The sequence below is a fragment of the Corvus kubaryi genome, unplaced genomic scaffold (assembly GCF_017639235.1).
Source record: "Corvus kubaryi isolate FWS band 111438036 unplaced genomic scaffold, C.kubaryi_AGA036_p1.0 37285, whole genome shotgun sequence".
In the NCBI taxonomy this organism is placed as follows: domain Eukaryota; kingdom Metazoa; phylum Chordata; class Aves; order Passeriformes; family Corvidae; genus Corvus; species Corvus kubaryi.
This window is the reverse complement of record NW_024581089.1, coordinates 1,923,076-1,944,992: the sequence shown is the minus strand read 5'-3', so window position 1 is coordinate 1,944,992 and position 21,917 is coordinate 1,923,076. Positions and strand designations below refer to the sequence as shown.

Below are 21,917 nucleotides of genomic sequence, written 5' to 3'. Positions count from 1 at the left end.
CCTGGTCAGTTTGACAGCACTTTTGTGAGCAGGGCTGGTGGCACTGAGACCCAGCAGCAAGCCCAGCACCTCGTGCAAACATTGCACTGAGTTGTGATGACATTCTGGGCTTTTCTCCTCACAAATCTTTCCCATTCGATTTCAGTGAGTGAGTGAGCTCTGCCTTTGTGACAGATGCCTGTCATTAGTCCATAAATAAAGGATTTGGGACTTTTTGGGGGGTTTTTAAACTCCACTCATCATTTCATTCTTTCTTTAGGATATTTTGGCCCTACAGTCTTCCAGCTCTGTATCATCTATAGGTTTTAGTAGCACACACCTACTTTTTTTGTGCCAGCTTAATTAATTAATAATCTACTCGAGAGCTGCATCCCACTGATGCCCTTCCCAGCAGTTTTTCTTCAATAACTGCTTTTTTCCTCACCAATCACTTCCTTACCCTCAATGTAATCCCTGTCCTATTCGTGCTTAACCTTCTCCACTGTACCTTGGCCAATCCCAATTTTTAGAGAGACCTGGTATGGAATTCTGCATTTCATGAGTCAGCTGGTTTTCATTTCTGAGATGAAGAATGTTCTCTTTTTACCTGCATCTCATTTTTAGCTTTTATCCCACCTGCCATCCTGCCTTTGCTCCTGTGTTTATCACCATCTATGACACTTCAAACATTCATTTACTATTTACCCTCTACTTAAACTATGTCAGTGACCTCTCTCCTTAGCAATCACATTTTTTCTTAGTTCTGCTGTTACTTAAGTGTTTTACTATTTATTCCTGTTCTTTTATGAGCTCTAACTCAGCTCATATTTTGGCAACTCTCAATTGATCCCTCTCCTTCTTGACCTGAAAAACGTGGCTTACCCCTCAAATATTGAAATACCTATGAAAAGCTCCTGTCCTTACATTACAAAGAAAACTAAACGAGACCCAAAAACAACTCTACGTGCTCCAACTACAGTTCACAAAGTCTTCAACCTCAGCCAAATCAAAATCAATTTTTGCTGGGACTCTGTTTAGCATCTCTTTTGCCCAAGGGCTATTTCCCTGCCAAGTTGCTGCTTTTGCTCCCACCCATTTCAACATTCTTCAGACTGTTCAAAATTCAAGTGTATATGAATCCAATCTGCATTTATAGAAAGGTAGAAAAAGAAGCAATGCCCTGATCAAATTCTAATACCACTTGCTTTGAAGAATAAACAGCTTTTTCTGCCAGTTCCACCCCTAAAATTCTAAGGAGACTGTTCCAGGTAAGAGTGGAAAGGAGGAAAGTGCTACAGGGACATCTAGAGACATTTATATTCTAGATAAGTAGTGGGGGTTGTGCTTTGGCTGTAATTAGCCAATATTCCTAAAGGTCATCACGCAGCCAAATCCTCACTTGTTCTGCCCAGAGCTGAGACATCACTGGAGCGTATTTGCAGCATTCATGTGGCTTGGGGGCTTCCCCAAGTGAAGCTGTGTTTTTTGGGGCAGTTATATAAACAGCAAACCCCTCTGAACAGGAGAGCCCCTTTAGGCAGCCCTACAGAATGTTCCTGTCAGCATCAGCACCCCCTTCTCCTTGGGAATTCGGGTGGGGTATGAAAGTTGTGCTCCACAAAACGAAAACCAGAGGGGCTCCTTCTGCCATCAGTCACCACACCTCACTCAGGTAATCTTAAACCATCCCAAACACACTCCTGTCATTCTGCTCTTTAACCCTCCACATGAGGAGCTGTGCAGGGCCATTTTCCATGATAAAATCTTGCATTTAACCCTTGATCCCTGCAGTGTCTGAACCAAGCACGTTTGCAGATCAGAGCTGCAGCACAGGTAAACATGTCTGTGCTGAAAGAAGGTGTCAGGAGGGTGAATTTCTAGGCCAGGCAACAAAGGAAAACAGAAAATCAGCAAGAGGGGTGAATACATCTGCAGGACAGGTCTGGTCCAGCACCTCTGCTCGGAGAGGAGTGAGCAGCTCCCACAACTGCATTGGCACCACCTTGCAGAGGTGAGAAGAACAGCCTGCAGTTAATTTGCCAACAACTGGTGTTTTAGAAGGAGCCTGGATTTTATTAAAGGTCTTGGCTCAGGGCAGCAAACAAGGCTGGTTCAAAGCCTGTCTTTAATATCAAGTATCAAGGTCTCTGACTGTCTAAAAGAAAGACTCTCAAAAAGGGCTGGATTACTACAGACCATTGAAAAACCATGAGTAAGATTTCTCAGTTAGGAATGTAATGCTAATTAGACATTTTGGGTCAGCCTGGGTGGGTTGGCTAATTAGCCAAAGTAATATACCCATGTGATTGGCCTGGAGTGTGGGTGAGGTTCCTGGAAGCACCAGGTGATATCTGCTGAAAAAGAAAAGGAAAAAAAAAAAGGATGTGTGGGTGGTAAAATCAGGACAGCTGCAGTCAGTGACTGGAGAGGGGGAAATGCACCTTCAACAGAAAATGCACAAAGACTCCAAACTCCCAGCAGAGTTAGGGAAGGATTAGCGAGCTCCTATAATGTTTATTGAAAGCTTCACTTCGGATAAAATAATTTCTTTGGGAGATGAGAGATATGCAGATTGCGCAAGGGCCGGTGTTGTCATGTCAGATCAGTGCAGTTGTGTGATAAAACCGGAGACATCTCGGTGCGAGAACAAATGGCAGATTTGCTCCAGCCCCGGGGCCCGGGGCAGACACTGGCCCTGCCCACAGGTGTTGTTCTAACATTAAAGGAGATGTGAAAGATGTGAATTCAAACTGCCAGCCTGCGTTTCTAGATAAAACATGGGTTTTACCTGCGTAGTCTTTTGTTTTAGTGGAAAAATGAGAATATCCTCATATCCTCCCTGGACACCCTGTGCCACTGCAGAGAGCCCCAGCTTGGGCTGTGGCCCTTGGTAAGGGTAGGGAGCCTATCGTGTGCTAATCATGGTAATTATAATTATAAAATCCTGTGTGTGCTTTCTAACAAAGTCACGTGGTCTCTTTGGGCCTCCAGAAAGAAACTCTTGGAGTTCTTGAAGCCCCAATCTTGGTGGTTTCCCTCCCAGAGCACTCTGCATGTCCCACAGCCCCAGGAGTGGAGCGGAGGCTGCCAGGAGCATCCCAGCTCTGGGACAGGGCAGGAGCTGCCTCCTCCAGGGCACCTTTTCAAGTTTCCACTCTGGGCTAATTGCCCTGGTCTCCCAGGAGCTCCTGATGCAAATGCAGATTTTGCAGGGAGCACATTCTCCAGAGTGGATACCACAATCACTCTGGGTGCTGAACGTGCCCAGGGGAGCCCAGCAGCTCCTGCATGTGGCTCTCAAAATCAGAGCAAGGAGGGAAACCAAAAGAGAGGCCTCTCACCCACACTAAAGTGTTGTGACATTTTCTGATGGCTTTGTCTTTTCTTACAAAATTTTCTTATTTTCTACATATCTTCATCCCTTTAGCGATGCTCACCAGGAGCTGTGTAACTGGGGCAGGTAAATCAAGGATCAGAGTTTGTGTGGGTCATTTTTACTCCTCATTTGGTCTTCTGCAGGTTGGTAACACTGAATAATGAGAGTTTCAGACCTGCCCTGTGCCCTTTTATTTACGTAGCTAAAGCAGACAGAGCAACTTGCAGCAGCTGCATGCACTGGAGAGTTGTTGTGCCATTGAGAACTCTGACAGCTGCACTGCTGAGCAGGAATTCACAGCACTAGGAGCAAGATTTATTCTGTAAATAAAGCACTAGGAGCGAGATCAAATACAAATCTATCGGAAAAAAAACCCGCAGTAAGCTCTGCAAGAAACATGTTTAATTGCTTTTGCATTTGCTCTTTAATAAATTCTGCATTTTTTTCCTCTTGACAGATGGCAATTTGATTTCTGGATCCTTAAAAAAAAATCCTAAGCTATTGTGTCCAATGATTTAATGTCTTTCACGTTTCAAAATATTAGAGATGGGCCTAAGACAAGGTTTGGACTCAAAAAGTCGTGTTCCCAGAGGGTGTTCTGCTCCAAGGTTTTGGTTCAGGCCCATCTTTTCCTTTCACAAGTATCCATGTGAAAAGGATGCTGCCAAATAAACCTCCTGTTTTGAAAAGTGAAGTATTACATGTGTTTCTAATAACATGTCAGATGGAGAAGCATGAAGTAATTTCAGTTATTTTTATTATTTGTCTGTGGTTTTTGCTTTCTTCTTTCATTTTGCTTAGCAAAACAGTGAAGCTGGAGCAGCCCATCTCCCTCCCCACTTACAGCCAGCAAGTCAAAGTGAAACTGTCACTGGCAAAACTCCTGCTGTGCAAACGCTTCTGGATACAAGTGAACATAGTTAAAAATAAATTATTCCTTAAATTACACAAAGGTATCTGTTGAAATCCATTTCCTATTCAGTCTGTCCTAAAAAAAAAAAAGAGAGAGAGAGACCAGAAGCATTGAGATACAAAAAAAAAATGGTTCCTGGTGCTGAGAACTGAGGATAAAGTCCTTCCCCAAATGGAGGTGAGGTTTGGGAAGGCACTCCCTGCATCCCGATCACGTGCTGCAAAGGGAAAACAGTTCTTATAAGAGCTCAGCTTTGGACTAGCCCAGGATTCATATATCATGTCAGGCAGCAACTAAATTAAAAAATGGTATTGGGAATAAATTTAAAGTGTATGTTCAGCCCCACCAATAAAGAGTTTTCTAATGAAAATAAAGACAAATTAGTGGAAAATTGGAACCGAGCTACTCTAATTTTATTTTTTTTTTCTTTTCTGTTTTCAAATGTATTTTCCAGAGTGGATCACTAAAGGAGCCAGAGCCAAACAAAATCCCACCTCAGCGACCACCACCTCAAGGTTGTTTACAGTACATTCTCGACTGTAATGGCGTTGCAGTAGGACCAAAACAAGTCCAGGCTACTTAGATAATTGAGACCAAAAGCAAGGGTTAAAGCAAAAAATGAAAAGAGGAAAAAAAAAAAATTGAAAGAAAAGAAACAAACAATCTTAATGCAACCATCCCAGTTTTGTTCAATTTGCCATTGTTTCAGTGCTGACCTGGACTGTGTTTTTTCTATGCAGTGTCAACTCTCCCGTCTGGTTGTTTCCTTGTTCCTGTCTGTGCGTGTAATGCTTTCCAACCTTCCTCTGTAAAACTTGTGATTGCAGGGCTGCTGTCAACAGTGTACAAAGAATGTGCCTCTCTAGAGCCCAGTGCCACTGTACATCATGGATGGTTAGACAGTATTTTTGGAGTATTCTATATCGTTCAGTAAAATTCCCCCGAGGTGCAAACCCCCGTCCCTTTGCTTACTCTGTGAGTGTGTGCACACTGTACTCATAGCCTTTATTTTTCTGTGCGTGTGCATGACCAATAGGTAGGTGATCCAGATATATTTTTAAAAGTCTATATTAGGATTTGCTAGTGAGGCTTTTTATTTATAATTTTATAAAGTTTATTAACCTTTGAGTTTTACTTATACGCGAGTGGAAGTCTGCTATTTTCAGTGACTCCATAAAATACGGTTCTTCCCAAGGAATATTTAAAATATCTTCTATTTTACATACTGGTATTCATATTTTTAGTAATTCTGCATTAAATTATTAGCTACAAAGCTATGTAAATGGGCCACCTATGTGCAATATCTCAGTCAAAGTGTGAGTATTTAATGTATCCTATTTCAATTAAGTAGTACCTTTTGTTGTCATTCTGAATTAGTAATCTATGGAGATTTTTAATGAAAACTAATGCAAATACTTCCAAAAAAATCTTATACTTACCTAAGATTTAAATCCCAGGGTATTTGGTGAGAAGTACCTCAAGGACTGTTAAACTTCCTGTAAGAGCTCATTTCATTTCAAACACTGAGAAGTGAGGGGATGGCAGACCAAGGTACCTTTAACCAGCTGAGGCTCCTGGGTTAGAAAATGCAAGACAAAAATGTCAGCAGTTTTCTTTACCAACTCAGGTCTCCTATTTTACACCTACAAGTATCCCGAGAGCTGTAAAGAAAATCCAATCCCGACGTTATCCACATAAATAGGGTTTGTAAGAACTGCTTTGACATCAAACATGCAAAAGGACTTGAGATGCCTGACAACTGCTAGATTTTCTGTAGGTAAATTCTTTGTGATTTTTACTTAAGTGGTTTCTAATGTGATATTGTGAGAGCTCCACAGGCAGGCAGTTAATCTGCTGTGAGAAATCTAGCCTAGAATCACAAGCTGCACACTGCTGGCATACCAGAAAGCTTAGTTGCAAGCAAGCCACAAAACTATAATTTTCATCTTGAATATGTACAAAGATGAGTAGTGGCCATTAGTTTAGTGCAAACAATTATGTTTAAAGGGAAAACAGCCTGATGTTCTACGTCTGTTTTCCCTACAAACACTGGAAAAAGTTATCAGTGAGTCTCATCATTCTTAGTGTTTCTTTTATTCGTACGAGCTGGCTGGTAAGATGAGAATTAAGGTATGCATTATTAGCTATTTAAATGTTTGTGGTAAGTGCTACTGTTTACTACCTATCAGTAAATTACATGAATATTTTGCTTTAGTGATCAGCATTTGTCTGGGTCAGTGATCGTTCCAACGATGGCATTGGCTATTTTGTTCTCTATTAAGGAAATTCCACCTAGAAATCAGGTTCACAAATCCTTACCTCCAGACACCCTAAAAGTGAACAAACCATACTGCCCTGGGGTGGAGAACTGAATCTGATGACTGATTTTCCTTTCAAGCAGTTGGTATTTTTTGCATGGAGTAGTGCCAGTATTCACAAGTGCTTTTCACACGACATTTGTGCGTTGTGTGTGTGCAGAAGACCTGGGTGTCTCAGACAGGATTCCAGCCTGTTCCCTGGGAAGGATTCGCAGGGGCACACACAATTCCTACATCCCACAGCCAAGAAACAAGCCACGATGTCTCTCTGCATGTCAGCATGCTTAGGTGCAATATTGTGGGTAACAGGGAACAGATGTTTTACAGTGTAGGCTTAATGTTCAGTTCTGTTGAGTTATTTTTGGTAAAAGTTTCTTTCATGATTGTTGCCTTTTGTACAACCCAGCTGCAAGAAAGTGAGCAAACGCTGGAAATGTGACAGCAGTATATCTTTTATGTGAAATCTCTTGTACAGCTTAATGTGCAATAAAAGAAAGTTATATCTGTCTTCAGTGTAAAGTTTCTGGCATTCAAGCCTGTACGTACAAGTGGGGGAAAGAAACCTTTCTGGTTTTCAATACTGAGTGAAAGGAGACTAATAAGAAAATGCTCCTTATTAAGATGTTGCAAGACCATGTTATCACCTTCAAATATTTCCTACAAAAGTGGTTCAAATTAATAAACAATGAAGGCACATTCCTTAACATTCAGTACGTGCTATTTATCTTTCTACACCACAACACGCTGCTACAACTGTGTTAAAACTTACTGAGGCATTGGCACATGCTGTCCTCACACACACACACTGGAACCTCATGCACTAAGGGGAAAGTTAACTATAAAGGCAATTTAAAACCAAACAGAAATCATGTATTGCAGCAGTACATCCAGATACAAAGGGTTTCTTTTAGAGACCTGAGCAGATTAAGTGTTTTACTTGTGCTAAATATCTATGCAAGACTAAAAAACTCCCAGATATCCAGAAGGTCTTGCTCAGTTATGTTCTGTGATATTTACAACAGCTCTGATCCTGAGTGAAGCATTATACAAACAAATACTCAGAATTTCCCATCCTTTCTCCCCTAAAGTCAGGTGTCCTGAGTGCATTTTCATGTGCAAGAGTTCAAATTCAGTTATAACAACCATCAGTCCAGAAAACCCCAGTCAGACCTGGGAACTGAGATAAAAGCAGCAAGCCCTGATGTCTGACACAGCACTATTTCAGTCAGAAAGCAGAAAAAACCCCACTGGATGATGCTGTAGCATCTTTCAGCCATGGATTTCACAGCCTGAGTCTCTCCTGCACGTTGTAGTTTCACGCTTCACGCAGTAGTTTGCCAGTAAAGTGCCTTCCTGGTAAAGAATTAGTAATGACTTTCTTGTGTTTCTTGTAATGTTCTTGACATATCTCACTAAGGGGTTAAGTAAGTTATGGAAATACTTTCAACCAGCCAGAAAATTTCAGCATGAAGTTGTTATACTGCTATAAGAGTGAATCTTAGAGGAATATTACAGAAATGATTTTAAGACTTTGGAGGAAGAAAACTGCAATAACTCCACAGAAAATAGTGAATGTCTTGCTGAAATAGGTATTACTGCTGTGTTCAGTTATCTCACAGCCTCTCCCCGCCTTGGGCCAAAGCTATTCTGGGGGTAGCTCCATTGATTTGATTTGAAGTCAGTACCTGGGATAGACTGGGTGCTATTTAGCAGTTCTAAGGCTGATTCATAGGGGCTCCAAGCAAGTTCCTAATGTACCAGGTGTGAATAGTGCTGTTGCCTCCATGCAAGCGCAGTCCTTGTGAATAGACTTTTGCCTCGAAAGTAGCGTTAATCACGTTGGAGGATGATTTTAAAGTGTTGGATATGAAGTCTAAATAAGGCCTCTTTGCAACTATAACATTATGAAGTTTTTCTTGTACTGAACCTAGGGGGCCCAGTGCAACCCCAAGGAATGCAATCCCAAAGCCAGGAGCCATTGCAGCCCCAGCGCGTGTTCCCCGCGGGGCAGGCAGCAAAGCCCGCAGCCTCGCAGCCCCAGCGGCCGCCCGGACCCACCACCCAGCAGCCACGGCCCCAGGCCCAAGGTCCTCCCAGCTCCAGGTTATCAAAGGAAGCAGAGCCACAGCCCCAGCCAGAGCCACAGCCTGCGCCACAACAGAAGCCTCAGTCTCATCCGCAGCTTAAGTAAGAGTCGCTTTATCCATTCCTTTTTTCTCCTCGTGGCACAGATTTTGTGTAACTGGGATTTGGGGGTTGGTCTAATAGTCAGGGGAAGAGTGTACATGTTGTTCCCTAGTTTAAAATGAGGTTAAATAGTTCAAAAAGCTTAATCTCTGCTAATGGAGTAAAGTAAGCCACTGTCATTAGTCCTATCCTAAGCGCTGCACAAAATTTCATCTGCCAGTCGTGCAATTTCAGCCAGGTCTGAAAAAGCATCATCTTTCTTGTCTTTGTTTCCTCCTTTTGGTGCCACTGACTCATGGACTGGGTGTGCTGTCAGCCTGCACTCCAAGAGGAAGTCTTATCTAGCTCAACTTTTAACCTTGCAGTCACTGAGACAACAGATTTCGTTTCCAAAGGCCTGTCTCAGGCACAATCCAGGCTGGATAATGTTGGACAGTGGCTGCCAAATTGGCTCTTTATGCTGCCCTTGGTTGTGCAGGGGGTGTGCTCAAGCCCTGCCCAGAGAAGGCTGCACAAAACTCAAACAAAAGTGGTTGTCCCACTTCTGGAAGATTCCTTACTCATTTACCTGCATCCAGTAAGGAATGTGGAAAGGGTTCCCCCTCAGAGCTCAAACCCAGCCAGCAGAAACCTCAGGGAAGGCATCAGCAGAGGTTTGCAGTTTTCCAGCACAGCAGCCCTGGCACAACTACTGCCAGGAGAATCTCAGACACATCTCCTTAGTCTGGTATGTACAAAGACATGGAGTCTTTGTTTCCTCCAGGGAACACAGATCCCCTTGTTCCACCCACTCCTGTGCTAACACCAGTGGGAAACACCCCTGGGTCCTCCCCTGAGCCCAACTCAGTGCCGAAGATATGCTGGATGACAATGTGCAAAGAGGACAATATTTCCCTGGCCTCCCTGGGACAACGTATTTCTTTATTCTGTTTTATAATCATAAGCCTCAAATTGATTAGTCCATCCTTTAAATACACATAGAGAATAGAGAGGTGGGGTTTTTAAGCAAGATGGAAACTAGTTTATAGTTTGAAACTTAACTTGACAACTTGTGGCATTGAAGAAAAGCAGCTAAGAACAGTTACAGAAGGACTCTGCCACATGCTGGTTCCCAGCTTTCTTCTTGAAGCTTTTTGTTCACATCTAGATTCATTTTTCTCTTCTTCAAATGGAAGAGCCTCTCTTTAAAACACAATAACAAAGGAAAAATGAAAATTTTTCAGATGTAAGCCATAATAAGAGCAGCTTTTCTAACTTTCAGAAGCAGTTCAGGTCCACACCAAAGCTCAGATCTCCTGCCTGTAGGATTAACTCTATTTGCATGTGTATGCTTTGTATTCACCCACATGCTGTTGCCTAACCTGTATGTACATGTTATTAATCTGTGAATAAATATTTAATTAGGCTACTTATTGTGTTACTAATCAAGTCAAGTGCTGCTTCCCACCCTCCCTCTTTCAGTGAGTACAAACAAACATTTATCAGTCTATTCTCATTAGCACAACTATAATTTATGAAAAACCTAAAACGCCTGCAGCACTGTTTGCTGTACATTATTAGTTTAGAAGTAGAGAAGCTGCAAACCATGAGGAGTCTGAGACAATCTGCATAAGGAAAGTGCTTCAGTTTTACTAGAGCCAAAACTGAAATCTGTTGTACTGAGATAAAAATGAAACCAGGTAACTCATTTTACCAATGTAGGGATGTCTTTGTAAAAAGTTGATAACTCATTAATGTGTTCTATTTAAATTCAAGCCTATTTTTAGATGTTATTTTATCTGACAAGTCATGAGTTAAAGTTTTAAACTTTAGCTATTTTCCTTCTTGTTTTCCTTGTAATGTTTTTCATGCTTATGGGAACTTGCACAGAAGTTACATGATAGCACTGAGAATGGAGTAGCATTGCCAGGCACTGCCTATAAACAAGAAAAAAATATGTCTGATTTGAGGTATTTTTTTAAAGATATAACGTCTTTAAGCCTCTGTTAAGGATCTAATACTCAATACATATAGACAAAGGGAGAGCACGCTACAATTAAGGATTCAAACTCTTGTAAAACACCTGATTTTTCTCTGTGCACAACTGCTTGCAGCCTAACCAAAACACAATTATTAATCACCCCTGCTGGGTTGTGATTTGAATTTATAGCCAGCTCCACATTTTCCTCAAGCTGTAATTCACGTCATCCAATTCAGATCTGTGGAAGGAAAACAAAACACCAGTGTGTTCCTTAAAATAAGTATTACCCTCAAGTCTCACTCTCAAGTCGGGGTGCAGCAGGGAATGCTGTGTGGGACCTAACTGTGGGGTACAAAACTGTGGGGTACAAAACTGTGGGGTACAAAACTGTGGGGTACAAAACTGTGTGCTCCATAACCCTACTGCTGGAGGTGAAAGCCCATCCTTGTCCACATCTCAGGGACAATTTCCCCTCTGCTCATCACTGATCCAAGTGCTCGGGGGGTGGAGGCTGGGGGCCGATGTGACCATGCAGAACCTGTTGTGCTTGTGTCTTGCAGCAAGTCGCAGTCCTTGACCAACGCCTTCAGCTTCACAGAGTCCTCCTTCTTCCGGTCGTCTGTGAACGAAGACGAGGCGAAAGCTGAGACCATCCGGAACTTGAGGAAATCCTTTGCTAGTCTGTTTTCTGATTAGCCAGCTTCATGTACACCTGAGATAGTCCGACACCGCCGTGAATGTCCCATAGGTTTTGTTCTCCCTGTGCCAGTACCCTTCTCTACTGTGCTCACTGTTGTACCAAGCAATATGTTGAACCTACAGAAACACAAATAAATAGCAGGAGGACTTTGGTGAGTGAGGTCCCACCCAGGAACGTGTAAAAATATCTGTAAAGAAGGAAGGGTTCCATTGCTCCCACAGAATGTCCAATTCTAAGGTCCTTATCCATTGTAATATTGTGGCCTTACTGTGACTGAAGTATATAATCCTATTTGAGACTCCTTTGTAGAATTGTGTTAATAAAGCATTGAGGAATGGGTTTCTCCTCGCTTTGCCCATTTCCAATGCATTGCAATGCATGTGTATTTTGTGTGTAAATGTTTTGTACTGCAGAAGTATAGTCTTGACTTGTTCTTGCCTCCCAGATTCAGGAGGCGATTCACACTGACATTCTTGTCAAGCCACATAAATAATGTGAGAAATTGAAGCAGTTTCTTCCTCCTTATCCAACCCTTCCATCAGCTGGTTGTAGACTTCTGATGTATTGCTGGGAGTTATCAGTACACTAAATGTCATAAATAGAGTGTATATGTACTACTGTATCTCCATATGTCTATTTAAATAATTTATTTCCAAACTGTAACCATAACTGGGTTTAGTTGCAAAGAATATGCATGATGTTACCCTTATTTTTGTGAACACCTTCTAATAAATGTAAAGTCCCATGCCTGATTTAAAAAAATGTCCTCTACAAAGCTTGTTTCAACATCAATATATATTGTCTATTTTGACTGATATCAAGAGGGTAACTTTATGATTATAAAATATTTGGACACAAACTACAGCTGTAAGAAAATAAACTATCACAATGAATTCCTTTGTTGAATCAGCATTGTAAAAAAAAAACACCCTATAAATTGTAGGAATCACATTTACATTTTCTACTGAGTTATGTCTTTTAAAAATATTTCTCTGACTTGTCCTAACAGAATTCATCCCAGACTTTGAGGTAGTAGCAGCAGTTTTTAACAGAAGTTTTCTGAATCAAACTGAAGCTTGTTACTAATCTCTAGACCATCCATTTCCAAAAGATTTTCATGTCATTCTGAATCTCTTATCATGAATCACATGCAATCCTTGCCAGGAAACAGTGCTAACAGAGGAAACAAGAAAAAATACCTGTAATATTAACATGGCTGAGGGAGAAAAAGAGCAACACCGTGGTCACTTAAAAACCCTCTGGGATTTGTAGTGGCTTTGTAGAGACACCTCTGTTTGCCTCAGAAATTTTAGCTCTTGGAGATGTGGTAGTTGATGGAGCCTGGGTAAATCACAAGCACCTTTTGATGACACAAATCCTTTCAGCAGTCTTGGGTTCCTCTGGGTGCAGAGCCCGGGAGGTTGGCAGTGAAGTGTGGAAACTTTAATGTGCAGAGGTGTCAGAACTGAGCTCGCACAGGAGCACCTGATGGCTCTGCTTGTCAGCAGCCTCAGCCAGTGACCTCAGCACACGTTTTTGTTGGGAAGTGGGCAGCTCCAGGGCCCCCAGGAAGCACAACTGGCCCATGTGGGACTGACCACAAGGACTGGCCTGGGACCAGAGCTGAAAGACCCTGCCCAGAGCAAGGCCTTAGGTAAAGACCACAATGAATTTCTGGATGAGTTTGCGCTGCAGCGATGGAAACGTTGAATCACCGCCCTCTGTGAGGTGGGATCTCAGCCCCCCATCTCTGCAGCAACCCTTGGAGAAGATCTCTGACTGACAACTCTCTTTTCTTTCAGGATGAATGCACTGTGGACAGAAGCCTGTAGCTTAGCTGATGAATTCTCTGGCAAAACATAATGCTATAACTCTTTTTATTAATTATTAGTTCATGAATATCAACTAGACTTCGATTTTTTTTAAGCTTTGTCCCCTTCCTGCCCCCCCACTGGATTGAAACACCCTCCACGAGGCTGCAACAACAACCTTGAGCACTTGGAGGGCCTTTCATGTCTGAGAAGCACTTTGCTTTTAGATTAGAAAGATTAATCAAAGTTGCTAACGCAAATTAATTACTGCTACAGAGAAAGCATAGTAATTATGCATAGTTTGGCACAGTTCATGATTAGTGCATGCCTGGTTTCAGCAATATTTAGTACAATATGAATTACAGGTACTTCATTAGTCCAGGCCCCAGATTTCGACTCGAGGCAAAGTTTCTTGCTCATATAAAATTCCCTCCCACCCCTTCCTGGGAGAAAACGGGTTTCACTACAGCCTTTGTTTTACCATCTGGAAGACAAAAAAGAAAGAAAGGGGAGAAAAAAAGCCAGGGAGATGATGCAATCCGAGCTGCCTGGTGTTTCCTCCCACACAGTGTGCAGAACACGCTGCCTCCCCGCAGTGCCAGCGCTCCCCGGCCCCGCGAGCGTGCCAAGGAGTGTCACACACAAGCTGCTGCACGCTCCCCTCCCCGGGCTCTGCCTCTTGGCTAAGGCATCTCTGAGCAATCTGTAACACACCTCCGAAATAGAATCAGGGAAAAAAAAAAAAAAAGGTTTTATGGAGGTCTGTTCGAGCTTTGATTGTCCGTTTTGTCTCGCTCCTCAGAGGGGCCGCGGTTCGACTTCGCGCGCAAGGCCTGAGCACCCAGTTATCCCATGGGATGCTGTGGAGGGAATTCCAGTGGGAATATGGGTGTTTGTGGTGGCTCATCGCTGTGAGCCCCAGCCTGCGAGGACAAGGGCTGTTCTTCACTGGCACCTTTCCATGCAGAGGCACCTCCTGGTGCCACAGGTTTCTGTGCACAGCACTGCATCTTTATTCATCTTCCACTTAAAAATCAGGAAATCATGAAAGCTACAAGAGCTACTAATCAAGTTTAGTCTTGAGATTGAGATGGAGCCGTTTTCTGACCATTAGGCCTGAAGCCAGTTCAAAATTCTGAAGCAGATTTCAAGAGATTGTAATTATGGTCGAGGTGACTAATCCAGCTTTGAAACAACCACTGACTCTCCGGTAAAAATTAGTCAAAATAGCACTAAGGTACTTTGTAAACATTGTGTGTGCTTTGCATACTTCCTACCTCACAAAAACAAAGCCCCTTCTCCGAGCCAGCGCTGGCTCAATGAACGGATCACGTACAGGGAAGCTCCTATTTACGAAATTGGGAAAGGCCCTGCAGTTGTCTGGGCACTGACAGGGCTCTTGCCACTCTTTGGCTGAATACTGCAAATAAATTTCCTGTTGTCCATCCACAGAAGGGATGCAGGGGGCTGGATGTGTCAGCAACCAGGATCCACAGGGCTGAGATGGGATCTGTGGGCAGGATGGACAGGGCATGCAAAAAGGGGCCAGTGGTTGGGACCGAGTTTCCTTTTCTGTCTGGGCACTCAGCCGTCTCATCCTTTGTGACACAGAATCCCAGAATATTCTGAGTGAGAAGGGACCCCCAAGGATCACCCACTTCAGCTCCTGGCCCTGCACAGACACCCCAACAACCCCACCCTGGGCATCCCTGGCAGCGCTGTCCCAACGCTCCTGGAGCTCTGGCAGCCTCGGGGCCGGGACCATTCCCTGGGGAGCCTGGGCAGTGCCCAGCAGCCTCTGGGGAAAAACCTTTCCCTGATATCCAACCTAACCCTCCCCTGACACAGCTCCAGCCGTTCCCTCAGGACCTGGTCACTATTCCAGCATGGAATAAGAAGCAACTTAACTGTGCTCTGCCTTTCCACTTCCCTGGCAAAGCAAAGCTGTTCAGCAAGACAGTGCTGCAAACAACGAGCCACTTGCAAATTTTGATCCCTAGCAGAGTTTATTTTTCCATACCAAAAGTAGCTAGAAGTGATTTTGGATTCAGAGCAATTTAAGAGACATCATCTAAACTGTCACACGTGTCACCACAAATGAGTTTCACTTCTGAATGACAATACCTGTCTCCAACGTGGAAATGCTTTTTCTTAGACATGCGCCTCTAAACAAGCAAAAATTTTTAAGATGCTTTTTAAAATCTCATCTCAAAAGATTCAAAATAGGTACCTAAAATTAGCGATTAGTTTTCCAAATGCATATTCAGTTATGCAAATAAGCAGCCAAATTTGCAAAATCCCGTCATTTTCTCTAATTCCTCCTCTTTTTCAAGGAAGAACATTCCACCTCAAGATGATACTTTACATCAAGTTCCATGAAGCATTGATTTACTCCTCTGTAGTTAAATTATTGCAGCTCAAAAATTAACTCAAGATTAAGAAAGATAATAAAATTAAACTTTTTTTAAAAAGAGAAAGAATTTAAATAATATTTAAAGTATCAAGTCACTTCTCTAGATTTAAAATAAGCCAAGAAGAACAACAGAAACAACATCCCTCCCATCTCACATTAAGATAGCCCAGGAGAGACAAGTTTGGGGGCTTTTTAACCACAAATTACAACACAAAAAATTAGAAAGAGGATCGATTTAAGCGAAACAAAATAAAATGAACAGACTTCGTGGTTTTTACTGGGCTTGAAGTTTTAACTTCTTTTAGCAGTGGCTTTGCTCAGCACTTCCAAGGGTGGATGTGGGGTTTAAAGACTGATCCACATCACATTATCTGGCACCTGGGTTTCCCAAGACAGGCTATGTGTGATGGAGGAGAAGGTCCCTGGCTTTAGGGCTCAGACTTTGTCCTATAAGAGTGATGGGAAGAGGGTAAAAGAAACCTCCCAATGAACCAAATTCTCCTTCAAGGCTTTATAAGCTCTGAGGAATATTTTTTTTATCTGAAAGGCAAGATTTTGGGTTGTTGTTATTGCCCTGCACTGACCTGTACTTCCCAACACCATGCAGACAGCCACAGTAAATAGTAAAAAAATAAAGCTGCTCATGTTCTTCTCTTGCTTTTTTCACTAGGAATGAATCTTTGGTAAAAAAATCATGCAGATTTATAAAGCACCTCCACTGGCACTGCAAAAGAACTGTTGTCTCTCCAGATGAGAAAGAAAAGAAACAAGTGGTGCATGTGGGCTGCTATTTAACTCTGTTTTATTTTGGGAGCTACCTCTCAGAAGTCTGTTACAAGTGTTTGAGTGACGGGCACTTTTCAGAGGTAAGGACTTAAAATTACCCAGCTGGATCTGCTCCATCACTCACAGAATGTCTGTAGTGCTGAAGAAACTCGGGGTAGTGCTGATTAAAACTAACAAGAGCTGTGCTTCATTAGTGTGCCCTGCGCCCTTTGGAGGCTGAAGCAGCACCTAAACAGGGGGTTTCATTTTCCTGTCACTCACAACAGCCAAGGTGATCCCCCAAAGAATTCATGTGGGTTAGCAGTTCTGTTTTAAAGAAAAGCAAGATGCTGATGCTTCTTTTCCCCTGACCCTCAGGTATTTCACATAAATTCTGCTGTTGAAGTCTCCTTTTGTGGGGACTGGAGATATTGGGCAAAACTTTTTCAGGTAATCGAAGCGTGAGAGAAGGAGACATTTATTGAATTCACACCTGCTGTAATAAAATGTGAGCATCTCACAGCCTTTCTCCTAAAATGCCTCCTCCCCTGAAGTCAGGAGTAGTTTTAACTCACAAAGAAAGCAGAGGGGGCAAAGCATCCTCACTCTGAGTGCAGCAGCCGTGAGCCAACACCTCTGCTGGGGCAGCTGCAGATCTGCTGTACAGATCTCTGCAAGTGGGGATAATGTAAATCCTGCAGATGGGCCCTGGAAACAGGAGATTTCCATCCTGCCTCTATCATCACTGAACACTTCAGACTCTGAGCTGCTTCAAGCCCAGCTCCTGCAGCCTCTGCTTTTTTTCCCATTTTCCTTCCTTTACACCCCACGCGCCACGAGCCCGGGAAATCTTGAGGCAGGTTTTCCCCATGTACAATTATTTTTTACCCTCAGTCACAAACTCCAGCAGCCTCATGCAGGAAGAAACAGGATGTGCCACAAAAACACTGCCACTGGAATTCAGTGTGCAAACAAACGGTGCTGCCAGGGTGACACATCAGCTCCCAGTCCACGGGAGATTTGCCTCACACAATAGATCCACCAAACAGCTCCGAGGGCCAGATTTTTAGCTCGAGAGAAAGGAAATGTTCCTTTCCTCCCCTCTCCTCGTGGGGAAATGGAAATTAGTCACTCCCTACCCACCAGCTGAACCAGGGCTAATTGCTGCCTAGAAATGATGGTAATTTGGAGCTGTGCTGAGCCGCTGCCACTGTGTTTGTCCTGGTGACAATTTCAATAAATTAGCTGGCAGCGAGGGCTGGAGGCTTCACCTCACAGCTCCTGGGGAGCTGGGGGGTGTTTCCACACGGAATGGATTCCACCTCTGTTATTGTTACCACATAACCCCAGCCACACACTCATCTTTTAACACCCCTGAAAGTGGGAGTTGCTGTCTGCATCCAGCGTGGAAAGGGGTTTGCTCATCACCTGCTGGAGCTGTAACAAATTTGGGTGTATGGAGGAGACCTGTAATTTAAAGGCCTCTGCCCCACCTGCTGTGGGAATGTCTCTGAACTAGGATCAAGGAAGCATTCTTTTTCTTATTTAGATGGTTTTTGTCTGTTTGCAAGTCATGACTTAATCTGTTAAAAAAGCTGAAATGGTTGTTTCAAAAGCACAGTGTCTCAATCTCTTCTGCCCTTCCACTGACGTTCACTTCCAGGTGAGCACCACACTACATTAAATATTCCTTTCCTCAGCTTTGTTCTAGGGTACATTTCTGAAGACATTAGCATTTTTCACACCTTTTTTACTAGAAAGGGAAAGTGTGTGCATTGACTCTGGGCCATGGGGAGCTGATGTAATTCCATGGCAAGAAGACTCCTGCTGCCCTTAAGAATGTCAGTACAAGTTCTGAACTGACTTACCCTCCTCTGGAATAATTATGCATTCCACTCTGGCACACTTCATCATGCAATCCTCCTGCTTTGTAGATTACATGTCTTGAGGAGGTACAAAAGGGAAGAGCAAAGACTGGTTTATTTCTATACATGCATCTCACCAAATTATATACACACACACCCCTCAAACGGGACTTTTAAATGTAAAATTATGTGAGAATGCACAGAATTATTTAATATGTTCATTAAATACAGGCATCCTTTCATGCATCAAGGAGGTGCAAGCATCTCTTGGGAGGAACACAGCGAGCAAGGGGAAAATATATTGTTAAATTACAATGGAACAAGCTGAAACTTGCTCAGCTTAAACAGCCCACCCTCAAACTGCAAAAAGCCAAATTTTGCCCTCAGCAACTTCTGAAAAGCAAAGTGCCTTCAGTGGATTTCTGTGAATTTAACTGTCTAGAGTCTCCAGCCACATCAGAATGCGTCTCCCTGATCTGGGAGATAGCAGAGCTCAGCCTAGGAAGTCTTTGGAGAAGAGACCACTTGGCAATCCCACAGAGCGTTAAATGTTAGCACAGGATGCAGCTGGGCTGAGAGCTTGGATGGATGGATGGGAGGGGTGTTCACAGCACAGAGGTACAGTAAATGTCCCTACCAAGGAGGTTTTAGGATGTATTTCATAGCCTACCTCTCTCTGACTACAGCAAAACCTAAAATTGGGTTAAAAAAACCCAAACAAAAAACCCCAAAACCAAACAAAGCAAAAAAAAAAAATCAAGCCCCGAAAAAAAAGCTTCCCCCCAGCCAAAAAACACCTTAACCAAAACAGACAAACAAACAAACAAACAAAAAACTAAAGCGAAGAGAAGAAGAGAAAACCCAACAAACTGGAGGCTTAATTGGCCTCAGTCCTCTTTACAAATAGCAGGTAACAAAAGCTGACTGAATGAAAGCTGAATTCAACCTGAATTCAGTTCTGACAAATGGGAATAACAGATGATTATGTCCAAGGACTAGAGAGCAGGTCAGGTTTTAGACTGAAGACACAAAAATGGGTGTTGGTAGAGCCAGCAGCAGCACCCTGGGAATGGCTGAAGTCACTTGGACTCTTGTTCCTCAGGCCAAAGCCAGGAAGGGGATTTTTGCTCTTCTTTCAGAGGTATTTTGCTGCATCCTCTTGAGGTGGAGATCTTTCAAATCAACATTTCTTTCTGACCTTCAGCACATCATGCGAAAAACTTGGCAGCGAGGGCACTGAACTCTATCCAGTGACACATAAAGGACTTAAGTGTTTCATTTTTAACTCTCCTGGAACATGAATTCCACTCTTTAAAAACACAAAGCTTTTTTTCAAAAAAAAACATTCCTATAGACTGGTGAGTGATGCTGATTGCAAAATCTCTGTGTGTTCCTGCGGGATGAGGGTGGGACACGGGTGATGTGTGTGGAAAATCTGCATCTAAAAACAATACAAAAGACACACAAATGTCTTCAGTTCTCATTTAATCCTGAGGTTCACATAAAGCAACAAGTCCATGGAAGGACAGGGGATAACTGGGGCTCCTCTACCTGTATTTGTATCTGAATTTCCCCGTTTAAAACTTGTGGATTGAAAACCAAAATCAGATTTTCTGTGGGTGGCTCAGATTTAGGATGGGAGCAGCACACAGATTATATTCACAAAATACAACTCTTCCTTATTTTTAAGCTTATTCTCCCAATTAACACGCTAAAGACCTCATTAATGAACATTGAAAAAAGGCCAACATTTCCATTAAGCTGAAAATTTGTGTGTTAAATTGCTAAACAGTGATGGGTTTGTGCTCCCTCACACAAATGGCTAACTGAGAATGCGTAGCAAGTTCAAGCTTGAAATGAGTTTTTTTTTAAGCCACCAGTACATAACACTAAACATGATTTAATAATGGAAAGACTGGCACAACCTTAAAGGAATATCATCAAGTAGGCAAGGTATGCTTGTGACTTATTATAAAACAGTTAAATCGAGTCGGAAGCATAATCCAGATTCTTTACATAATTATGGCAGAAGGGTGTGGAAGAAGGAATATCAATTATTTTTTAAACTAGAGAGCTTCTAAAGTAAAACAAGCAATACACTGATCTCCCATTTCCCTCAACTCTCTCGAAAATGTCATTTTTCATTTACATTAATGTTATAGCCAATTTAAAAGCCAGCTTAACATTTTGCTGGCACTGAGGTTTTTTTGTTGGGGTTTTTTTTTTTTTGGTGGTTTTTGGTTTTTTTGTTGTTTGTTTTTTTTTTTTTTTGATGCAGAAATTAGAATAATTTTTATCACAATTCTTGCCAGGTCAGGCTTAACATTCTCAGGACAGTTTCTTCTCTCCTTGATCAAGCTGATCACAAAGTAAATGAAGCAGCATTGCTGGTCCTCGTTCCACTGGTAACAAAACATTGTGAACTCAGTCACACACAGAAATGACTTGATTAAAATGATACAATCTGATGCTGTGGACCAAATTAGAGAGGTGACTGAAAACGGAGAATTTGTTGGTTTACACTCAGTTGAAGCTTAAGTAATTTCTGCTACAATTAAAAACCAGATCATTTTGTGCTGTTTGCAGTGTCAAGAACTACACACACATCCAAATATTGGAATGGTTTTCCATACTTGGAAGTGCTTTTGCTCTGGATTTCTGTGCATAGATCCATGGCAAAATTACTGATATTTCCTCAGGCACCTGCCCCTTCAGCCTTTCAAGTTTTTAAACCTTTATTCTTCGCGATTGGGATTAGGGAACCAAAATGTGTTTAGTGCACGCTGGGTTAGGTCTGGGGAATGGAGAGCCCTTCACGGAGCTATTGAAACAAGAGGTGTGGCTGTGATTACCCGGAGATCTTCCGGTGATAAGGGCAGGATTGCATCAGCTCCTGGCTCCAGCGCCGGGGTGACTCAGCAATCCAGAGGAATTTGTTTCCATCTGCTTTCCGCTTGGGAGATGGAAAACCTTCACCGACAATTTCTCCTGAAACGCCCCGAAACGGGCAGCCCGGGGATGTTTCGGCTCTCCGGAGCAGCTCTCCAGCCTTTATTCCCCTCCAAGTCCCTGCTGCCATCCCAATCCAGGTGTTCGCCGAGCAGCAGCAGCAGGAAATTGGTGTGCAGGGCTCAGCAGCTGTTCCCCGGTGAGTTACGGGCTCACCGCTGCAAGTCAGTGCAGCACAGCGCAGGAAACCACTTTGGAACCAAAATGGAATTGGGAGAGCAAACATTCCTGGTAATTCTAGTGATTCATTAGTCCATTTTTCTTTTTCTTCTTTTTTTCCCCTGTGATTTTGGCATTCTCAAACCAGAATTTTGTCCATTCTCTAGGAGTCCAAAGAGAAAAGTAGAACACCTCAGAAAATTCTCATTAATCGGGAGTCTGTGTTTTGGGTACTACACCAAAGCACCATGATTAACAAAATTAACTATGTAAAATAGTTAATTAAAATACTAAAATATCTTTTTTTTTAAATTATCCTCTCCTATTGCCATTGGAGAGGGAATACTAAATTACATTGACCATTGGGTGGGCCCAGCAGGACAGGTCTGGGGGGTTTTCTCTTCTTCCCTCTAAGCAAAGAGTTTGCACCCATCACGTTAAGCCAGCCCAAGTTAAAGTTAC

At 42.7% G+C, this 21,917-nt stretch overlaps 1 protein-coding gene across 1 annotated transcript in view; it reads left to right on the top strand.

Annotated features, from left to right (window-relative positions):
- The window catches only part of SYN2 (synapsin II), a 153,613-nt gene extending 141,287 nt beyond the window's left edge, over positions 1–12,326 (top strand). Inside the window, exons 11-13 of the mRNA XM_042026718.1 lie at positions 4,723–4,783; positions 8,518–8,773; positions 11,294–12,326. Coding sequence (XP_041882652.1) covers positions 4,723–4,783; positions 8,518–8,773; positions 11,294–11,429 — 453 coding nt within the window. The 3' untranslated portion in view covers positions 11,430–12,326. The remainder of the gene's footprint in view (positions 1–4,722; positions 4,784–8,517; positions 8,774–11,293) is intronic.
- Positions 12,327–21,917: the final 9,591 nt, after the last annotated feature.